Consider the following 15,193-nt stretch of genomic DNA (forward strand, 5'->3'; position numbering starts at 1 on the left):
GGGTGTAAGACAGGCTCAAGAATGTATTGTACAGCATGGGAAATACAGCCAATATTTAGTAATAACTGTAAGTAACCTTTAAAAATTTTATAAAATATTTAAAACTTTTAAAAAATAAATTTATTTCTTAATTTAATTTTTAAAAGAAACAATTGGAAAAAAATTCCCATGTTTTCTTTTTGGATAAGTTCCTCATAAACTTTTGTTTAATTTTTGTGAACATCTTATTAGGGAGATGGCAGGCATCCAGGTTCTCCTTGCGTACAGAATATACCCGTCCATCCCAATAGCCTTAATTTGTTTCAGGACTAAGTCCAAAGTCTCATCCAAATATCCTCTGAATCAGATATGGTTGAGACAATTCATTCTGAGGCAAAGGCCTAAATTAATGACTCAAATTGTTCTTTAATCAGTATCAAATTGTTGCCATTTACATAACCCCTTATTTGGTCGGGGTTTTATTTTAAACGCTTGACTAAATGCATTATCGTTCAATGAAAATAGGAACAAAATAATTCTACAACTTATAATTTTATTTCTGAATTTTTAGCACAATGACAAAGCACATGGTAGGAACACTATATTTATTGAATGAGTTAATGAATGAGTGATAACCAAACATGGATCAATCAATCACTTCTCCCATGTCCCCAGCTTACTGGTAAACTTGGAGGAAAATGCCTGGACTCAGTACACAAATTACAGATTGTAAACTCCAAGGTCTTCTCAAACTGCTAATTCATCAGAGACAATAGGTCTTCATAGAGATTTTTCAGAGGATTCTCTTTGGAGAAAGGTTCACCAGGAACATTCAAAGAGCAATAAAAAATGTTATATTTTTTAAATATCAAGGCATCATTCTCTGTCTCTCTCAGTGACCCTTAAGCGTTCCAGTTGCTCCCTTTAGCATTCTCTGATTTTATTTTTTCCTCTATTGTTTTTTAGCTCTTACATTTTTGTCACAATCAGATTATGAGTAATGTACTTTTTTTTTCTTTCTGAGATATTCCTAAAGTATCCCCTCCCTAAGCAATGTCAAAACATTGATTTCAGGATTCCAACTATTCTAAACCACACTCTACTGCTTCCCTGTCCCCAGCCTACCCAAGATAAAACCTGGGCTTGACAGAAGGACTTTGGTAAGACTCAATGAAGAAAAGGTAAGTAGAAGCACATTGCAACCTATAAAATAATCATTTTAAAAATTGGAGTTTCAGGGCTTCCCTGGTGGCGCAGTGGTTGAGAGTCCGCCTGCCGATGCAGGGGACGCGGGTTCGTGCCCCGGTCCGGGAAGATCCCACATGCCGCGGAGCGGCTGGGCCCGTGAGCCATGGCCGCTGAGCCTGCGCGTCCGGAGCCTGTGCTCCGCAACGGGAGGGGCCACGGCAGTGAGAGGCACGCGTACCGCAAAAAAAAAAAAAAAAAAAAAAAAAATGTGAGGACACAAACTCGCATGAGTAGTATCAGCAAACAGGAGGATTAGGAGTAAGTCAGTAAATAACAGTTCATAAATCATCATGGGGAAAATGGACAAATTTGGAGGAAAATATTAATTTCTCAGCTGACCACAGAAGAGGGAGAACACCTAAACATGAACAAAAAATACTTTGAAAGGGTTATTAAAGAACTTCCCTTTTAAAATACCATACTCAAATAAATTCAAAAGTGAAGCCATTCAAAACTTCAATGAGTCACTATTTGAAAATCCCAGACCACGCAGAAAATTGTAAACCTCTCAAGTTAGTTTCATTATGCAAGATGTGAATAAAATTTTTAAAAAATGTAATCTCTCTGGAGAATGTAACAGTAGTAGTACATAATATGCAGTTTTAATTGCTTATCAAATATTAATTTATGTAATCCTTACACCAACCCTTTAAGACTGATACTACCACTATCATTTCAGTGATGAGAAAATTGAAACACAACGAGGTTATCTAATTTGTCCTTTCATTACAGGGCTACTAAGTGGCAGAACCAAGATTCAAGTGAAGGCAGCATGGTACCTGATGTATATTTTCTCTACATTTTAGATTGTCGAAATATTTTATAATTACACATAATTTTTTAAAATTTATTTATTTTATTTATTTATTTTTGGCTGCATTGGGTCTTCGTTGCTGTGCGTGGGCTTTCTCTAATTTTTAAAGGCATACACCTGAGGAAGCTTCTTTGTAAATGCATAAGTCCTGTGGCTGAGAAGACTGACAATCCTTGAGTAATGGGCCATTAGCGAATAAATTGAGAGAAAAACAAGTCCAACTAGTGCAATAGTAGCATTGGCGATGTTCATCCTAAAATTGCTTTCCATCTAAAAAAGAAACAGAAATTTCCATTAATATAGGCAGCACATACTTCATTCCTTTGGCTGCAGTCATTTAAATAAATAGCCATTGAAAGTGGTTTACACACCCAGCTATAACCTAGGTTGGTCCTGGAAAAACATCGGTAAACAAAGACTCCCCACCCTCATGGAGCTTACGTTCTAGTAGCAAAGACAAAGAAGACAATTACGCATACTAATAGATAAATTATATAGCATTTTTAAAAGTGATTAAGTGCTATGGGATAATAGAGGGAAGTAAGGAGGACCAGGAAATCCAGAGAGAGGAGTGGAGTTTGTGATGTTAAATAGAAATGACCCCTGGGGAGAGGCATTAAGGAGCTGAGGGAGTTAGTCCCCCCAGGACATCTGGGGGGCATGTCCTTGCAGTCAGTTCAAAGGCCTGAGGCCAGAGTGTTCCAGGTATGGTCCAGGGAAGCAAGGGGGTAGGGTGTTGGAGGGGAGTGACCAAAACAAAGAGCATTAGAAAATGAAAGTGGAAAGTGAACTGCGGGCCAGATCACATAAGGCCCACAGGTCACACAACGGACTTCTGTTCTTACTCCAAGGAAAACATAGAGCCACTAGAGGATTTTGAGCAAAGTGGCAACACAATTTGATTTCTGTTTTAAAGGGAATACTGATATCTCAAGAGAGTCTAGTTAGAGAGGGCCGAGGGTAGAAGCAAGGAGCCCAGTTAAGAGAGGTGGTGGAGATTAGATGAGGTGTTATCAGTAGAAAGATGAGAAAATGTCAAACTCAGATATACGTCGAATGTAGGGCCAACAGGATTGGCTGACAAACTGGATTCAAGATTGTCAAAGGAAGAAGAACCTAAGCCAATTCTAAGGTTTGAGGCCTGGCAATGTGGAAGGGTGGGGTTCCCATCAGCTGACATGAGGACAGTGGATGGAGATGGTTTGAGGAGGTAGATTAGGGGTTGAGTTTTGAACTTTTTAGGACTCTAAGCAATTAGGTGTGCCAGTCTGATGTTCAGCAGAGAGATGTAGGCTGGAAGTGTTTATTTCAGGGTTGTGGGCATATAGATGCCAATCACAGCCATGAGAGTGGATGACATCACCAGAGGAGTGAAGAGAGTAGGTGACAAAGAACGGAGCTTTGGGGTGCCCCAACATTAAAGTGTTGGAGAGAAGAAAAGGATCTAGGAAAGGAGATTGAGAAGGAGGAAAGAAGAAGACACGAGGAAAAGCGGCTAATCAAGTTTTCCTGGAATCCAAGTGAAGAAATTATTGGAAGGAGGAGCGCGAGACCAGTGCTGCTAATGGGTCAATTAGATGAAGACTGAGAATTGAGCTCTGTGTTACCAATGTGGAAGTGTTCAGCGATCTTAAAGGGAGCAGTTACAGAAGTGTGATGGGGAAGAAAATGAAGCCTTATTGCAGTGGGTTTAGTTGAAACTGGGTAGATAGGAATTGGAGACAGAGTGTAGAGCATTCCTTTAGGGAGTTTAGCTACAGGAGGGAAAATGAATTGTGACTGTAGCTTGCAGCAGAAAATAAGGTCAAGATTTTTTTTTTCTTAGCAGTTATTGGATGCTTATGGGCTGATTAAAAAGATCTAGTAGGAAGAGAATTGGAGTGATGCACTTGCAAGGAGAAAAAGAAACAGAATCTAGCATTCCAGGAGGGGTGCTGGTTTGAAGAAAATCATAGAGGAATCACCTACGGTAAGAGGTTAGAATGAAAAAAATATATCGGTACAGATCTGGCCCATGAAGTAGTTATAGTGGGGGTCTGAAATATCTCCTCCAATGGCTTGAGTTTCTCGGAATAGGAAGCAAGGGAATCAACACAGAGTAGAGATGAGAAAAAAGGCATTGGCATTTGAGGATAGAGTAGAAATGTGAATGGGCTAGAAAAGTAGTATAAATGGGCAGATGGTTGAGTGGGAACACATAATAGAGACTTGCTAAGTGTTTAATGAGCACTAAAAATATAGACTACTTAGCTTTCAGCTGTGAAACTAATGGCAGGAGAGTGCCCCCTGAAAATCATTAGAATTAGTTAACTTTAAGAACACACAAATATCAAAAAGCCTTTTTCTAAGCTTCAGATTCATCATAGTCGTAGTAATCATCCCAGACTCACAATCTATATGATTTTCTGATGATCTACCACCTGAATGCCTTAAGAAAAGAAAATTAATTTTCTTGCACATTAAATGACACTCAGGGTCTCGGCTGGATTCACCAACCTCAACTCTCTTACTGTTAATGGATGACTTATTTCTACTCCTATGACCGTAGAAAAAGAAGAACTTCACTTACCAGTGTTTTTATGGGTTTTTTTCCCAACTACGACAGATAAGGTTCCTGAGACAATAAACTGCTTGCAAATAGGAAGTGAAGCACATAAAGGAATGTTAAGTCTCAACCATCTTTTCTTGATCTTTCCTTGGTTAGCAGATACCTAGCGGTACTTGTACAAACTTCCTTTTCAAATTCACATTCTAGAACACAAAATTATACTTGACTTTGCTCATCATTTTATACAAATAAAATTTTAAATGAGTCTAAATTTTGAATAAATGTATAAGATTTTCATTTTGTTTTGTTCTTGGCCTTTTACAGGTTTATATGGGTGTGCATAATTTATCATATAATAAATACACATATTCTAGATCCATCCACGTCTCAACAAATGACCCAATTTCATTCCTTTCTATGGCTGAGTAATATTCCATTGTATATATGTACCACATCTTCTTTATCCATTCGTCTGTCAATGGGCATGTAGGTTGCTTCCACGACCTGGCTATTGTAAATACTGCTGCAATGAACATTGGGGTGCATATGTCTTTTGGAATTATGGTTTTCTCTGGGTATATGCCCAGTAGTGGGATTGCTGGATCAGATGGTAATTTTATTTTTAGTTTTTTAAGGAACCTCCATACTGTTGTCCATAGTGGCTGTATCAATTTACATTCCCACCAACAGTGCAAGAGGGTTCCCTTTTCTCCACACCCTCTCCAGCATTTGTTGTTTGTAGATTTTCTGATGACGCCTGTTCTAACTGCTGTGAGGTGGTACCTCATTGTAGTTTTGATTTTCATTTCTCTAATAATTAGTGATGTTGAGCAGCTTTTCGTGTGCTTCTTGGCCATCTGTATGTCTTCTTTGGAAAATGTCTACTTAGGTCTTCTGCCCATATTTGGATTGGGTTGTTTGTTTTTTTAATATTGAGGTGCATGAGCTGTTTATATATTTTGGAGATTAATTCTTTGTCCGTTGATTTCTTTGCAAATATTTTCTCCCATTCTGAGGGTTGTCTTTTCGTCTTGTTTATGGTTTCCTTTGCTGTGCAAAAGCTTTGAAGTTTCATTAGGTCCCATTTGTTTATATTTGTTTTTATTTCCATTACTCTAGGAGGTGGATCAAAAAAGATCTTGCTGTGATTTATGTCAAAGAGTGTTCTTCTTATGTCTTCCTCTAAGAGTTTTATAGTGTCCAGTATTACATTTAGGTCTCTAATCCATTTTGAGTTTATTTTTGTGTATGGTGTTAGGGAGTGTTCTAATTTCATTCTTTTACACGCAGCTGTCCAGTTTTCCCATCACCACTTACTGAAGAGACTGTCTTTTCTCAATTGTATATCCTTGCCTCCTTTGTCATAGATTAGTTGACCATAGGTGCGTGGGTTTATCTCTGGGCTTTCTATCCTGTTCCATTGATCTATATTTCTGTTTTTGTGCCAGTACCATATTGTCTTGATTACTGTAGCTTTGTAGTATAGTCTGAAGTCACGGAGTCTGATTCCTCCAGCTCCATTTATTTCCCTCAAGACTGCTTTGGCTATTCAGGGTTTTTTGTGTCTCCATACAAATTTTAAGATTTTTTGTTCTAGTTCCGTAAAAAATGCCATTGGTAATTTGATAGGGATTGCATTGAATCTGTAGATTGCTTTAGGTAGTATAGTCATGTTTACAATATTGATTCTTCCAATCCAAGAACATGGTATATCTCTCCATCTGTTGGTATCATCTTTAATTTCTTTCATCAGTGTCTTTTAGTTTTCTGCATACAGGTCTTTTGTCTCCCTAGGTAGGTTTATTCTTAGGTACTTTAGTCTTTGTGTTGCCATGGTAAATGGGAGTGTTTCCTTAATTTCTCTTTAAGATTTTTCATCATTAGTGTATAGGAATGAAGAGTTTCCTGTGCATTAATTTTGTATCCTGCAACTTTACCAAATTCATTGATTAGCTCTAGTAGTTTTCTGGTGGCATCTTTAGGATTCTCTGTGTATAGCATCATGTATTCTGCAAACAGTGACAGTTTTAATTCTTCTTTTCTGATTTGGATTCCTCTTATTTCTTTTTCTTCTCTGATTGCCATGGCTAGGACTTCCAAAACTATGTTGAATAATAGTGGTGAGAGTGGACATCCTTGTCTTGTTCCTGATCTTAGAGGAAATGCTTTCAGTTTTTCCCCATTAAGAATGATGTTTGCTGTGGGTTTGTCATATATTGCCTTTATTATGTTGAGGTAGGTTCCCTCTATGCCCACTTTCTGGAGATTTTTTTTATCATAAATGGGTGTTGAATTTTGTCAAGAGCTTTTTCTGCATCTGTTGAGAGGATCATATGGTTTTTCTTCTTCAGTTTATTAATATGATGTATCACATTGATTGATTTGTGTATATTGAAGAATCCTTGCATTCCTGGGATAAATCCCACTTGATGATGTGTGTGATCCTTCTAATGTGTTGTTGGATTGTATTTGCTGGTATTTTGTTGAGGATTTTTGCATCTATATTCATCACTGATATTGGTCTGTAATTTTCTTTTTTTGTAGTATCTTTGTCTGGTTTTGGTATAAAGGTGATAGTGGCCTCATACAATGAGTTTGAGAGTGTTCCTTCCTCTGCAATTATTTAGAAGAGTTTGAGAAGGATGGGTGTTAGCTCTTCTCTAAATGTTTGATAGAATTCACCTGTGAAGCCATCTGGTCCTGGACTTTTGTTTGTTGGAAGATTTTTCATCTCAATTTCATTACTTGTGATTGGTCTCTTCATATTTTCTATTTCTTGCTGGTTCAGTCTTGGAAGGTTTTACCTTCCTAAGAATTTGTCCATTTCTTCCAGGTTGTCCATTTTATCGGCATAGAGTTGCTTGTAGTAGTCTCTTAGGATGCTTTGTATTTCTATGGTGTCTGTTGTAACGTCTCCTTTTTCATTTCTAATTTTATTGATTTGAGTCCTCTCCCTCATTTTCTTGATGAGTCTGGCTAATGGATTATCAATTTTGTATATCTTCTCAAAGAACCAGCTTGTAGTTTTATTGATCTTTGCTATTGTTTTCTTTGTTTCTCTTTCATTAATTTCTGCTCTGATCTTCATGTTTTCTTTCCTTCTGCTAACTTTGGGTTTTGTTTGTTCTTCTTTCTCTAGTTCCTTTAAGTGTGAGGTTAGATTGTTTATTTGAGATTTTTCTTGTTTTTTGAGGTAGGCTTGCATAGCTATAAACTTCCCTCTTAGAACTGCTTTTGCTGCAATCCATAGGTTTTGGATCTTCGTGTTTTCATTGTCAATTGTCTCTAGGTATTTTTGATTTCCTCTTTGATTTCTTCAGTGGTCTCTTGGTTACTTAGTAATGTATTGTTTAGCCTCCATGTGTTTGTGTTTTTTACGTCTTTTTCCTGTAATTCATTTCTAATCTCATAGCATTGTGGTCAGAAAAGATGCTTGATATGATTTCAATTTTCTTAAATTTACTGAGGCTTGATTTGTGACCCAAAATGTGATCTATCCTGGAGAATGCTCCGTGTGCACTTGAGAAGAAAGTGTAACCTTCTGTTTTTGGATGGAATGTCCTGTAAATATCAATTACATCTATCTGGTCTACTGTGTCATTTAAAGCTTGTGTTTCCTTATTAATTTTCTGTTTGGATGATATGTCCATTGGTGTAAGTGAGGTGTTAAAGTCCCCACTATTATTGTGTTATTGTCAATTTCCTCTTTTATAGCTGTTAGCAGTTGCCTTATGTATTGAGGTGCTCCTATGTTGGGTATATATATATTTATAATTGTTATATCTTCTTCTTGGATCGATCCCTTGATCATTATGTAGTGTCCTTCCTTGTCTCTTGTAACATTCTTTATTTTAAAGTCTATTTTATCTGATATGAGTATTGCTACTCCAGATTTCTTTTGATTTCCATTTGCATGGAATATCTTTTTCCATCCCCTCACTTTCAGTCTGTATGTGTCCCTAGGCCTGAAGTGGGTCTCTTGTAGAGAGCATATATATGGGTCTTTTTCTTGTATGCATTCAGCAAGCCTGTGTCTTTTGCTTTGTGCATTTAATCCATTGACATTTCAGGTAATTATCAGTATGTATGTTCCTATTGCCATTTTCTTAATTGTTTTGGGTTTGTTTTTGTTAGGTCTCTTTCTTCTCTTGTGTTTCCCACTTAGAGAAGTTCCTTTAGCATTTGTTGTAGAGCTGGTTTGGTGGTGATGAATTCTCTTAGATTTTGCTTGTCTGTAAAGGTTTTGATTTCTCCATCAAATCTGAATGAGATCCTTGCTGGGTTAGAGTAATTTTGGTTGTACGTTCTTCCCTTTCATCACTTTAAGTATATCATGCCACTCCCTTCTGGCTTGTAGAGTTTCTGCTGAGAAATCAGCTGTTAACCTTATGGGAGTTCCCTTGTATGTTATTTGTCGTTTTTCCCTTGCTGCTTTCAATAATTTTTCTTTGTCTTTAAATTTTGCCAGTTTAATTACTGTGTGTCTCGGCATGTTTCTCCTTGGGTTTATCCTGTATGGGACTCTGTGCTTCCTGGACTTGGGTGGCTATTTCCTTTCCCATGTTAGGGAAGTTTTCGACTATAATCTCTTCAAATATTTTCTTGGGTCCTTTCTCTCTCTCTTCTCCTTCTGGGACCCCTATAATGCAAATATTGTTGTGTTTAATGTTGCCCCAGAGGTCTCTTACACTGTCTTCATTTCTTTTCATTCTTTTTTCTTTATTCTGTCCCGCAGCAGTGAATTCCACCGTTCTGTCTTCCAGGTCACTTACCCGTTCTTCTGCCTCAGTTATTCTGCTATTGATTCCTTCTAGTGTAGTTTTCATTTCAGTTATTTTATTGTTCATCTCTGTTTGTTTGTTCTTTAATTCTTCTAGGTCTTTGTTCAACATTTCTTGCATCTTCTCAATCTTTGCCTCCATTCGTTTTCCAAGGTCCTGGATCACCTACACTATCATTATTCTGAATTCTTTTTCTGGAAGGTTGCCTATCTCCACTTCATTTAGCTGTTTTTCTGGGGTTTTATCTTGTTCCTTCATCTGGTACATAGCGCTCTGCCTTTTCATCTTGTCTATCTTTCTGTGAATGTGGTTTTTGTTCTACAGGCTGCAGGATTGTAGTTCTTCTTGCTTCTGCTGTCTGCCCTCTGGTGGATGTGGCTCTCTAAGAATGCAAACTTCTGCAAGTTTCCTGATGGGAGGGACTGGTGGTGAGTAGAGCTGACTGTTGCTCTGGTGGGCAGAGCTCAGGAAAACTTTAATCCACTTGACTGCTCATGGGTGGGGCTGGGTTCCCTCCCTGTTGGTTGTTTGGCCTGAGGCAACCCAACACTGGAGCCTACCTGGGCTCTTTGGTGGGGCTAATGGCAGACTCTGGGAGGGCTCACGCCATGAGTACTTCCCAGAACTTCTGCTGCCAATGTCCTTGTCCCCACGGTGAGCCACATACACCCCCCGCCTCTGCAGGAGACCCTCCAACACTAGCAGGTAGGTCTGGTTCAGTCTCCTATGGGGTCACTGCTTCTTCCCCTGGGTCCCGATGCGCACACTACTTTGTGTGTGCCCTCCAAGAGTGGAGTCTCTGTCTCCCCCAGTCCTGTCGACATCCTGCAATCAAATACCACTAGCCTTCAAGGTCTGATTATTGAAGGAATTCCTCCTCCCATTGCTGGACCCCCAGGTTGGGAAGCCTGACGTGGGGCTCAGAACCTTCCCTCCAGTGGGTGGACTTCTGTGGTATAAGTGGGTATAAGTGTTCTCCAGTCTGTGAGTCACCCACCCAGCAGTTATGGGATTTGATTTTACTGTGATTGAGCCCCTCTTGCTATTTCATTGTGGCTTCTCCTTTGTCTTTGGATGTGGGTATCTTTCTGGTGAGTTCCAGTGTCTTCCTGTCCATGATTGTCCCGCAGCTAGTTGTGATTCTGGTGTTCTCACAAGAGGGAGTGAGAGCACGTCCTTCTCCTCCGCCCTCTTGGTTCAGTATCCATATCCACTAATTTCTAAGTTATTATTTTGACCTGCTGTTAGTTCCATGACTCTAATTTTGATAAATGGAACTCTCTACATGTTCATGGCCCTCTCAAAACTTCATTCTAGTTTTTAATTCATAAGTCTCACAATCGTTTACCAAGCCACCCCTAAAATTTGAGAGAAAAGTTGCCAAAATACATTTCTAGTAGTGGTATCTAAGAAATTACCTACGGTCAGTGAAATTTGAATACTCACAGATATAGTGCTCCATATCTGATAGCCTGTATAAGCGATCAAGAAAAATATGTAATTGGATGGATGGGGCAAGTTTTGTAAGGAACCCATAAAAACACCCAGAGACAGAATTATTGCTCCATTCAGGATCTGGATAGCCTGTAAGAAGCAAAAAAAGAGAATGCATAAATGGTCCGATAATAGTGTACATTAAGACGAGACCATTTTATTTATTTATTTATTTTTCTTTGCCTTTATGGTTTTATTACAGGATGTTGAATATAGTTCCCTGTGTTATACAGTGGGACCTTGTTGTTTATCCATTCTATATATAATAGTTTGCATCTGCTAATCCCAAACTACCGCCCTCCCCCTTGGCAACCACAAATCTATTCTCTATGTCTGTGAGTCTGTTTCTCTTTTGTAGATAAGTTCATTTGTGTCATATTTTAGATTCTACATATAAGCGATATCATATGGTATTTGGAGAAGAGATCATTTTAATTTTCCTCAGAAAGGAGATATCAGTGCTTGAAATGGTCAAAAAAATGAAGCCTAAATTAACTGGGCAGAAGCCTACTCTGGGAGGTTTCTGTTCCCTGGAATCCCACCGATTCCAGTGGCAACATTTCAACTTCCCCTTTCCTCCTACTTCTGCTCATTCTCACGAACTCCTTTCAGAAAGTGGCAGAAGAGTGAAGGAGATACGGCTGATAACATAGACTGGGTGGAACTGTCTTCCCAGCATACTTTGGGGCCATAATATGATGAAAACCATTCTCCAGTGTTGATAGGATGTCTCCCACCATGAGATTATTCCTCTGCATTTCTACTCCTCAGGTCTAAAATATTCCCCACTCTTTTCTTAAAGGAACAACATTATTGATTCAGTGATGAGTAATTCAGAAATTCCCCCTTATGGGCATAAACAAGGTTTTCCACATGATATTTATGTTTTTCCACCTTAAGCCAATTTTTTAACTGAGGCTGACTTACCCCGAGGGCTTTTAGTTCCTCTTGGTTATTTATTTTTTGTGTGTGTGTGGTACGCGGGCCTCTCACTGTTGTGGCCTCTCCTGTTGCCGAGCACAGGCTCCGGACACGCAGGCTCAGCGGCCATGGCTCACAGGCCCAGCCGCTCCGCGGCATGTGGGATCTTCCAGGACCGGGGCACGAACCCCCATCCCCTGCATCGGCGGCGGACTCTCAACCACTGAGCCACCAGGGAAGCCCACTCTTGGTAATTTTATGATCAGTTAATGGGCCAGTAGGCAGAATTATTCACCACCTCTGGTTCCACCTGGCTTCCTGGGACACCACCTGCCAAGGCTGCCCCGAGCTCTGCACTATCAACTTCTTGGGAGGCCATGTGGGGTTGTTGATGGCTGTCATAGAAAAGAAATCCAAGATTTTGATGTTTTCCCTTTTACTACTAACTAATAATGTTTTTTGAGTGCAACAAAAGCGTTCCATTTTGTCTATACATCAAAATGACTCTCCACCAATGGGGCAGAGGTGCAGAGTTTTTACATTGTTCAATTCCATTTTATCTTGGAATAGCAGGCATCATCAGACCATTGTAATAGGCCGGGGCATGGCGCTTAACTTTGGAACAGTAAAAAGCCATTCCTTTTTCATTCTTACATGCATGGATATATTATGTAGTCCCTGCCTCTCTTCAATCCTGGACATCCGCATATATGGTTTCACCGAGCAGTGATCTCTTACGTGAGAAAGATTGCTTTAGTCACATTCTAGTAATAATAATAGGTATCATTTCTTGAATACTCACTGCTATGTGCCAAGCACTGTCTAATTTCTGTATTAACATATTTAATCCCTCCAACAACTTTATGTCACAATATTATTATTCCCATTTTAAAAACGAGAAAATTGAGGCATGGACGGCTTGAGCAACTTTCTCAAACTTATACAGCTCGTGAGTTCAGATTCTACTTGAGACATATTCTTTAAGGTCCAACATTTTTTAAGTCATTATATTATATAGTAGTATATGGAAGATACCTTTCTGGATAGCAATACAGCACAATGGAAAAAGTTTAAGAACCATGGAGGAGCCAGTTGCAAATCCAAATCTGACCAGTTACTAGTTGTATGACCTAGTAGTGGGGATCTCAGTTTTCACATGTGTAAAATGGAAGTAATTTTAATTTCATATTAACATTGCAAAGTCCAGGCTCAAAAACTATCCCTTGGGAAATAGGTATATATTTTAGATAGAATATCTAATGTGCTAAAATGTACGTAATGTGGGGAGCATTGCTCCTTCATCATCAGAGAATTACTTGGTTCTATCTCCAGCTTCTTTCCTCATCACTCCCTAGCTCAGAGCTCAGTGCAGCCTTTTCTTTCTTTCAATCCTCCCAAACTCTCAGAAGTCTTGAACCTTCATCAGTACTATTCCCATCTCCCTGAAACACATTTCCCCTCAAGCTCCACCTGAATAATTTCTGCTCTTCTTCCAGCCTGAATCTCAGCCCACATGTCATACTTTGATAAAGGAAGACTTTTTTGGTCCTGGCCAAGTCTGGATGAAGCACCCCTTTTAGATACTCTCAGAATTTTCCCTTGTCATACACTTATCAGTCTGAGCCTCAACTGACTGGATACTTAACTGTACCTCTCTGTCTTCTCAGCGTTGAAATGCCAGTCTGTCATGTGGTGGGCACTCAGTTAGTACACGTCAAATAAATAAATAAACTTTTGGTCCAGCCTGATGTAGTCACGTCTTATGGATGATAATAGAAAATATGTTTGCAAGGATTGGAACCCCTCCTACAGAGAAACTCCAGAGCAGTTCTGGAGGGAGAAAATCTATTCTAAGCACTTTTTTTTTTAATTGAAATGTAGTTGATTTACAATGTTGTGTTAGTTTCATGTGAACAGCGAAGTGAGTCAGTTATATACACGTATATAACTATTTTTTTCAGATTCTTTTCCCTTATAGGTTATTACAAAATATTCAGTAGAGTTCCCTGTGCTATACAATAGGTCCTTGTTGGTTATCTATTTATTCTAACCACATTATTTAGTCTGACTTTCTAAAATAACCATAAATATCAGGGAGAATTTTCAGCCTCCAGGTAAAATCAACTGTGTTCTACAATTTGGTCAATTTAGCTTTCTTTCTTTTTTTTTTTTTTTAAATGAGAGAAGTGTGGGTTTCCTAAGAACCCCTCAGCCAAGTTCACCCATCTAGCTTTTAGCGTGTTTCAGACATTGTTCTAAGTGTTACTCATGTTCACCAATTTACCTCTCACAATATCCATATGAAAGGGGCTACTGTTATGATCCTTTCCATTTTACAGACAAGGAAGCCGAACATCAGAGGAGTTAAGTACCTTGCCCAAGGCCACATAGCCAGAAATTTGAGGAGCTAGAGATCAGAAACTGTAATCTGGCTCGAGTATCATTTCTGTCCCTCTGAACTTGTGCAGAAATTCACTCACCAAATCCCACACCTCAAGTATATGAAGACCATCCCTCATTACTAGAGCTGGCGGCCAAATGTGGGTACAGCCATTTGGACTTAATATATCTAAGGGGTGTGTGTCTGTGTATCCATGCCCACGTTCTCCAAAGCAATAACTACATAATTATGTCTAGCATTTTTTTACTATGGCATCAGAGTAACAATCAAATTCTAAGGGGAAGCCATCCTCATACTAAATGTTCCAAATCTCTAGTCAACAACCAAACAAAAAAGTCTGCAGACATTCTCAATGGCCCACTGTGTGGCACCTTTGACAGACAATAAGGAAAGGGGGCTTTCTGTGGAGAGAGAATCTCTAGGATTTATCTTGGAGGCTTCAGGCATTGGCCAAATTCTATCCTCTCAAACCCATTTCGTTGCAAGCAGGAGCCACTCAGTAAGGATCACTTATGGTGTCTTTTCTGGAAGACAGCAGCCTCTTTTGGCTCAGGCTTGATGTACCTTTGCCTTAGAGGAGTCAGTGAAAATGTTTTCTCGGTGGCCTGCAGACAGAGTGTGCTAACCACATCTGGCTCTGCGGCCTCTCGATTTCACTGTGCTCTCCCAAAGGTTGAGTGTTGATTAGGAAACTGGTGTCAGGAGTAACTGTCTTCTGGCTTTGAGATGTTGCTTAATACATTGTTAGAACAAGAAATACAAGCGGAAATATGGGGAGATGCGTGGGAAAGGGTTGAGGAATGGAGGTAGTTATTTGCGCGGTAAGAAGAGACAAAGTCGGATTATAAGAGTAGTGTCTGGAGGAGGGAGGGTGGTTAGGTTCATTATCACATTCAATTCACACAGTCTTAGAAAGGCTAATGAATTCGCCAACAACATAAAGATGATGCAAATTGTAGTTTAAATGCATTTAATGATTACTATGTACCAGTCACCATTGTAAATGC

The 15,193-nt window shown here is 39.2% G+C and overlaps 1 protein-coding gene across 1 annotated transcript; it reads right to left on the bottom strand.

The window, feature by feature from the left end:
* Nucleotides 1-391: 391 nt before the first annotated feature.
* MS4A3 (membrane spanning 4-domains A3) lies at nucleotides 392-14,717 on the bottom strand. Its single transcript, XM_089914226.1, is given in 6 exon segments — nucleotides 392-2,245; nucleotides 2,248-2,311; nucleotides 4,611-4,634; nucleotides 4,636-4,668; nucleotides 10,817-10,996; nucleotides 11,925-14,717. Coding segments are annotated over 6 exon segments (642 nt in total). The 5' UTR covers nucleotides 12,165-14,717; the 3' UTR covers nucleotides 392-2,144.
* Nucleotides 14,718-15,193: the final 476 nt, after the last annotated feature.

The sequence above is a fragment of the Delphinapterus leucas genome, chromosome 7 (assembly GCF_059928025.1).
Source record: "Delphinapterus leucas isolate spDelLeu-1000000601 "Yukka" chromosome 7, BTC_Dleu_Yukka2, whole genome shotgun sequence".
Lineage (NCBI taxonomy): Eukaryota > Metazoa > Chordata > Mammalia > Artiodactyla > Monodontidae > Delphinapterus > Delphinapterus leucas.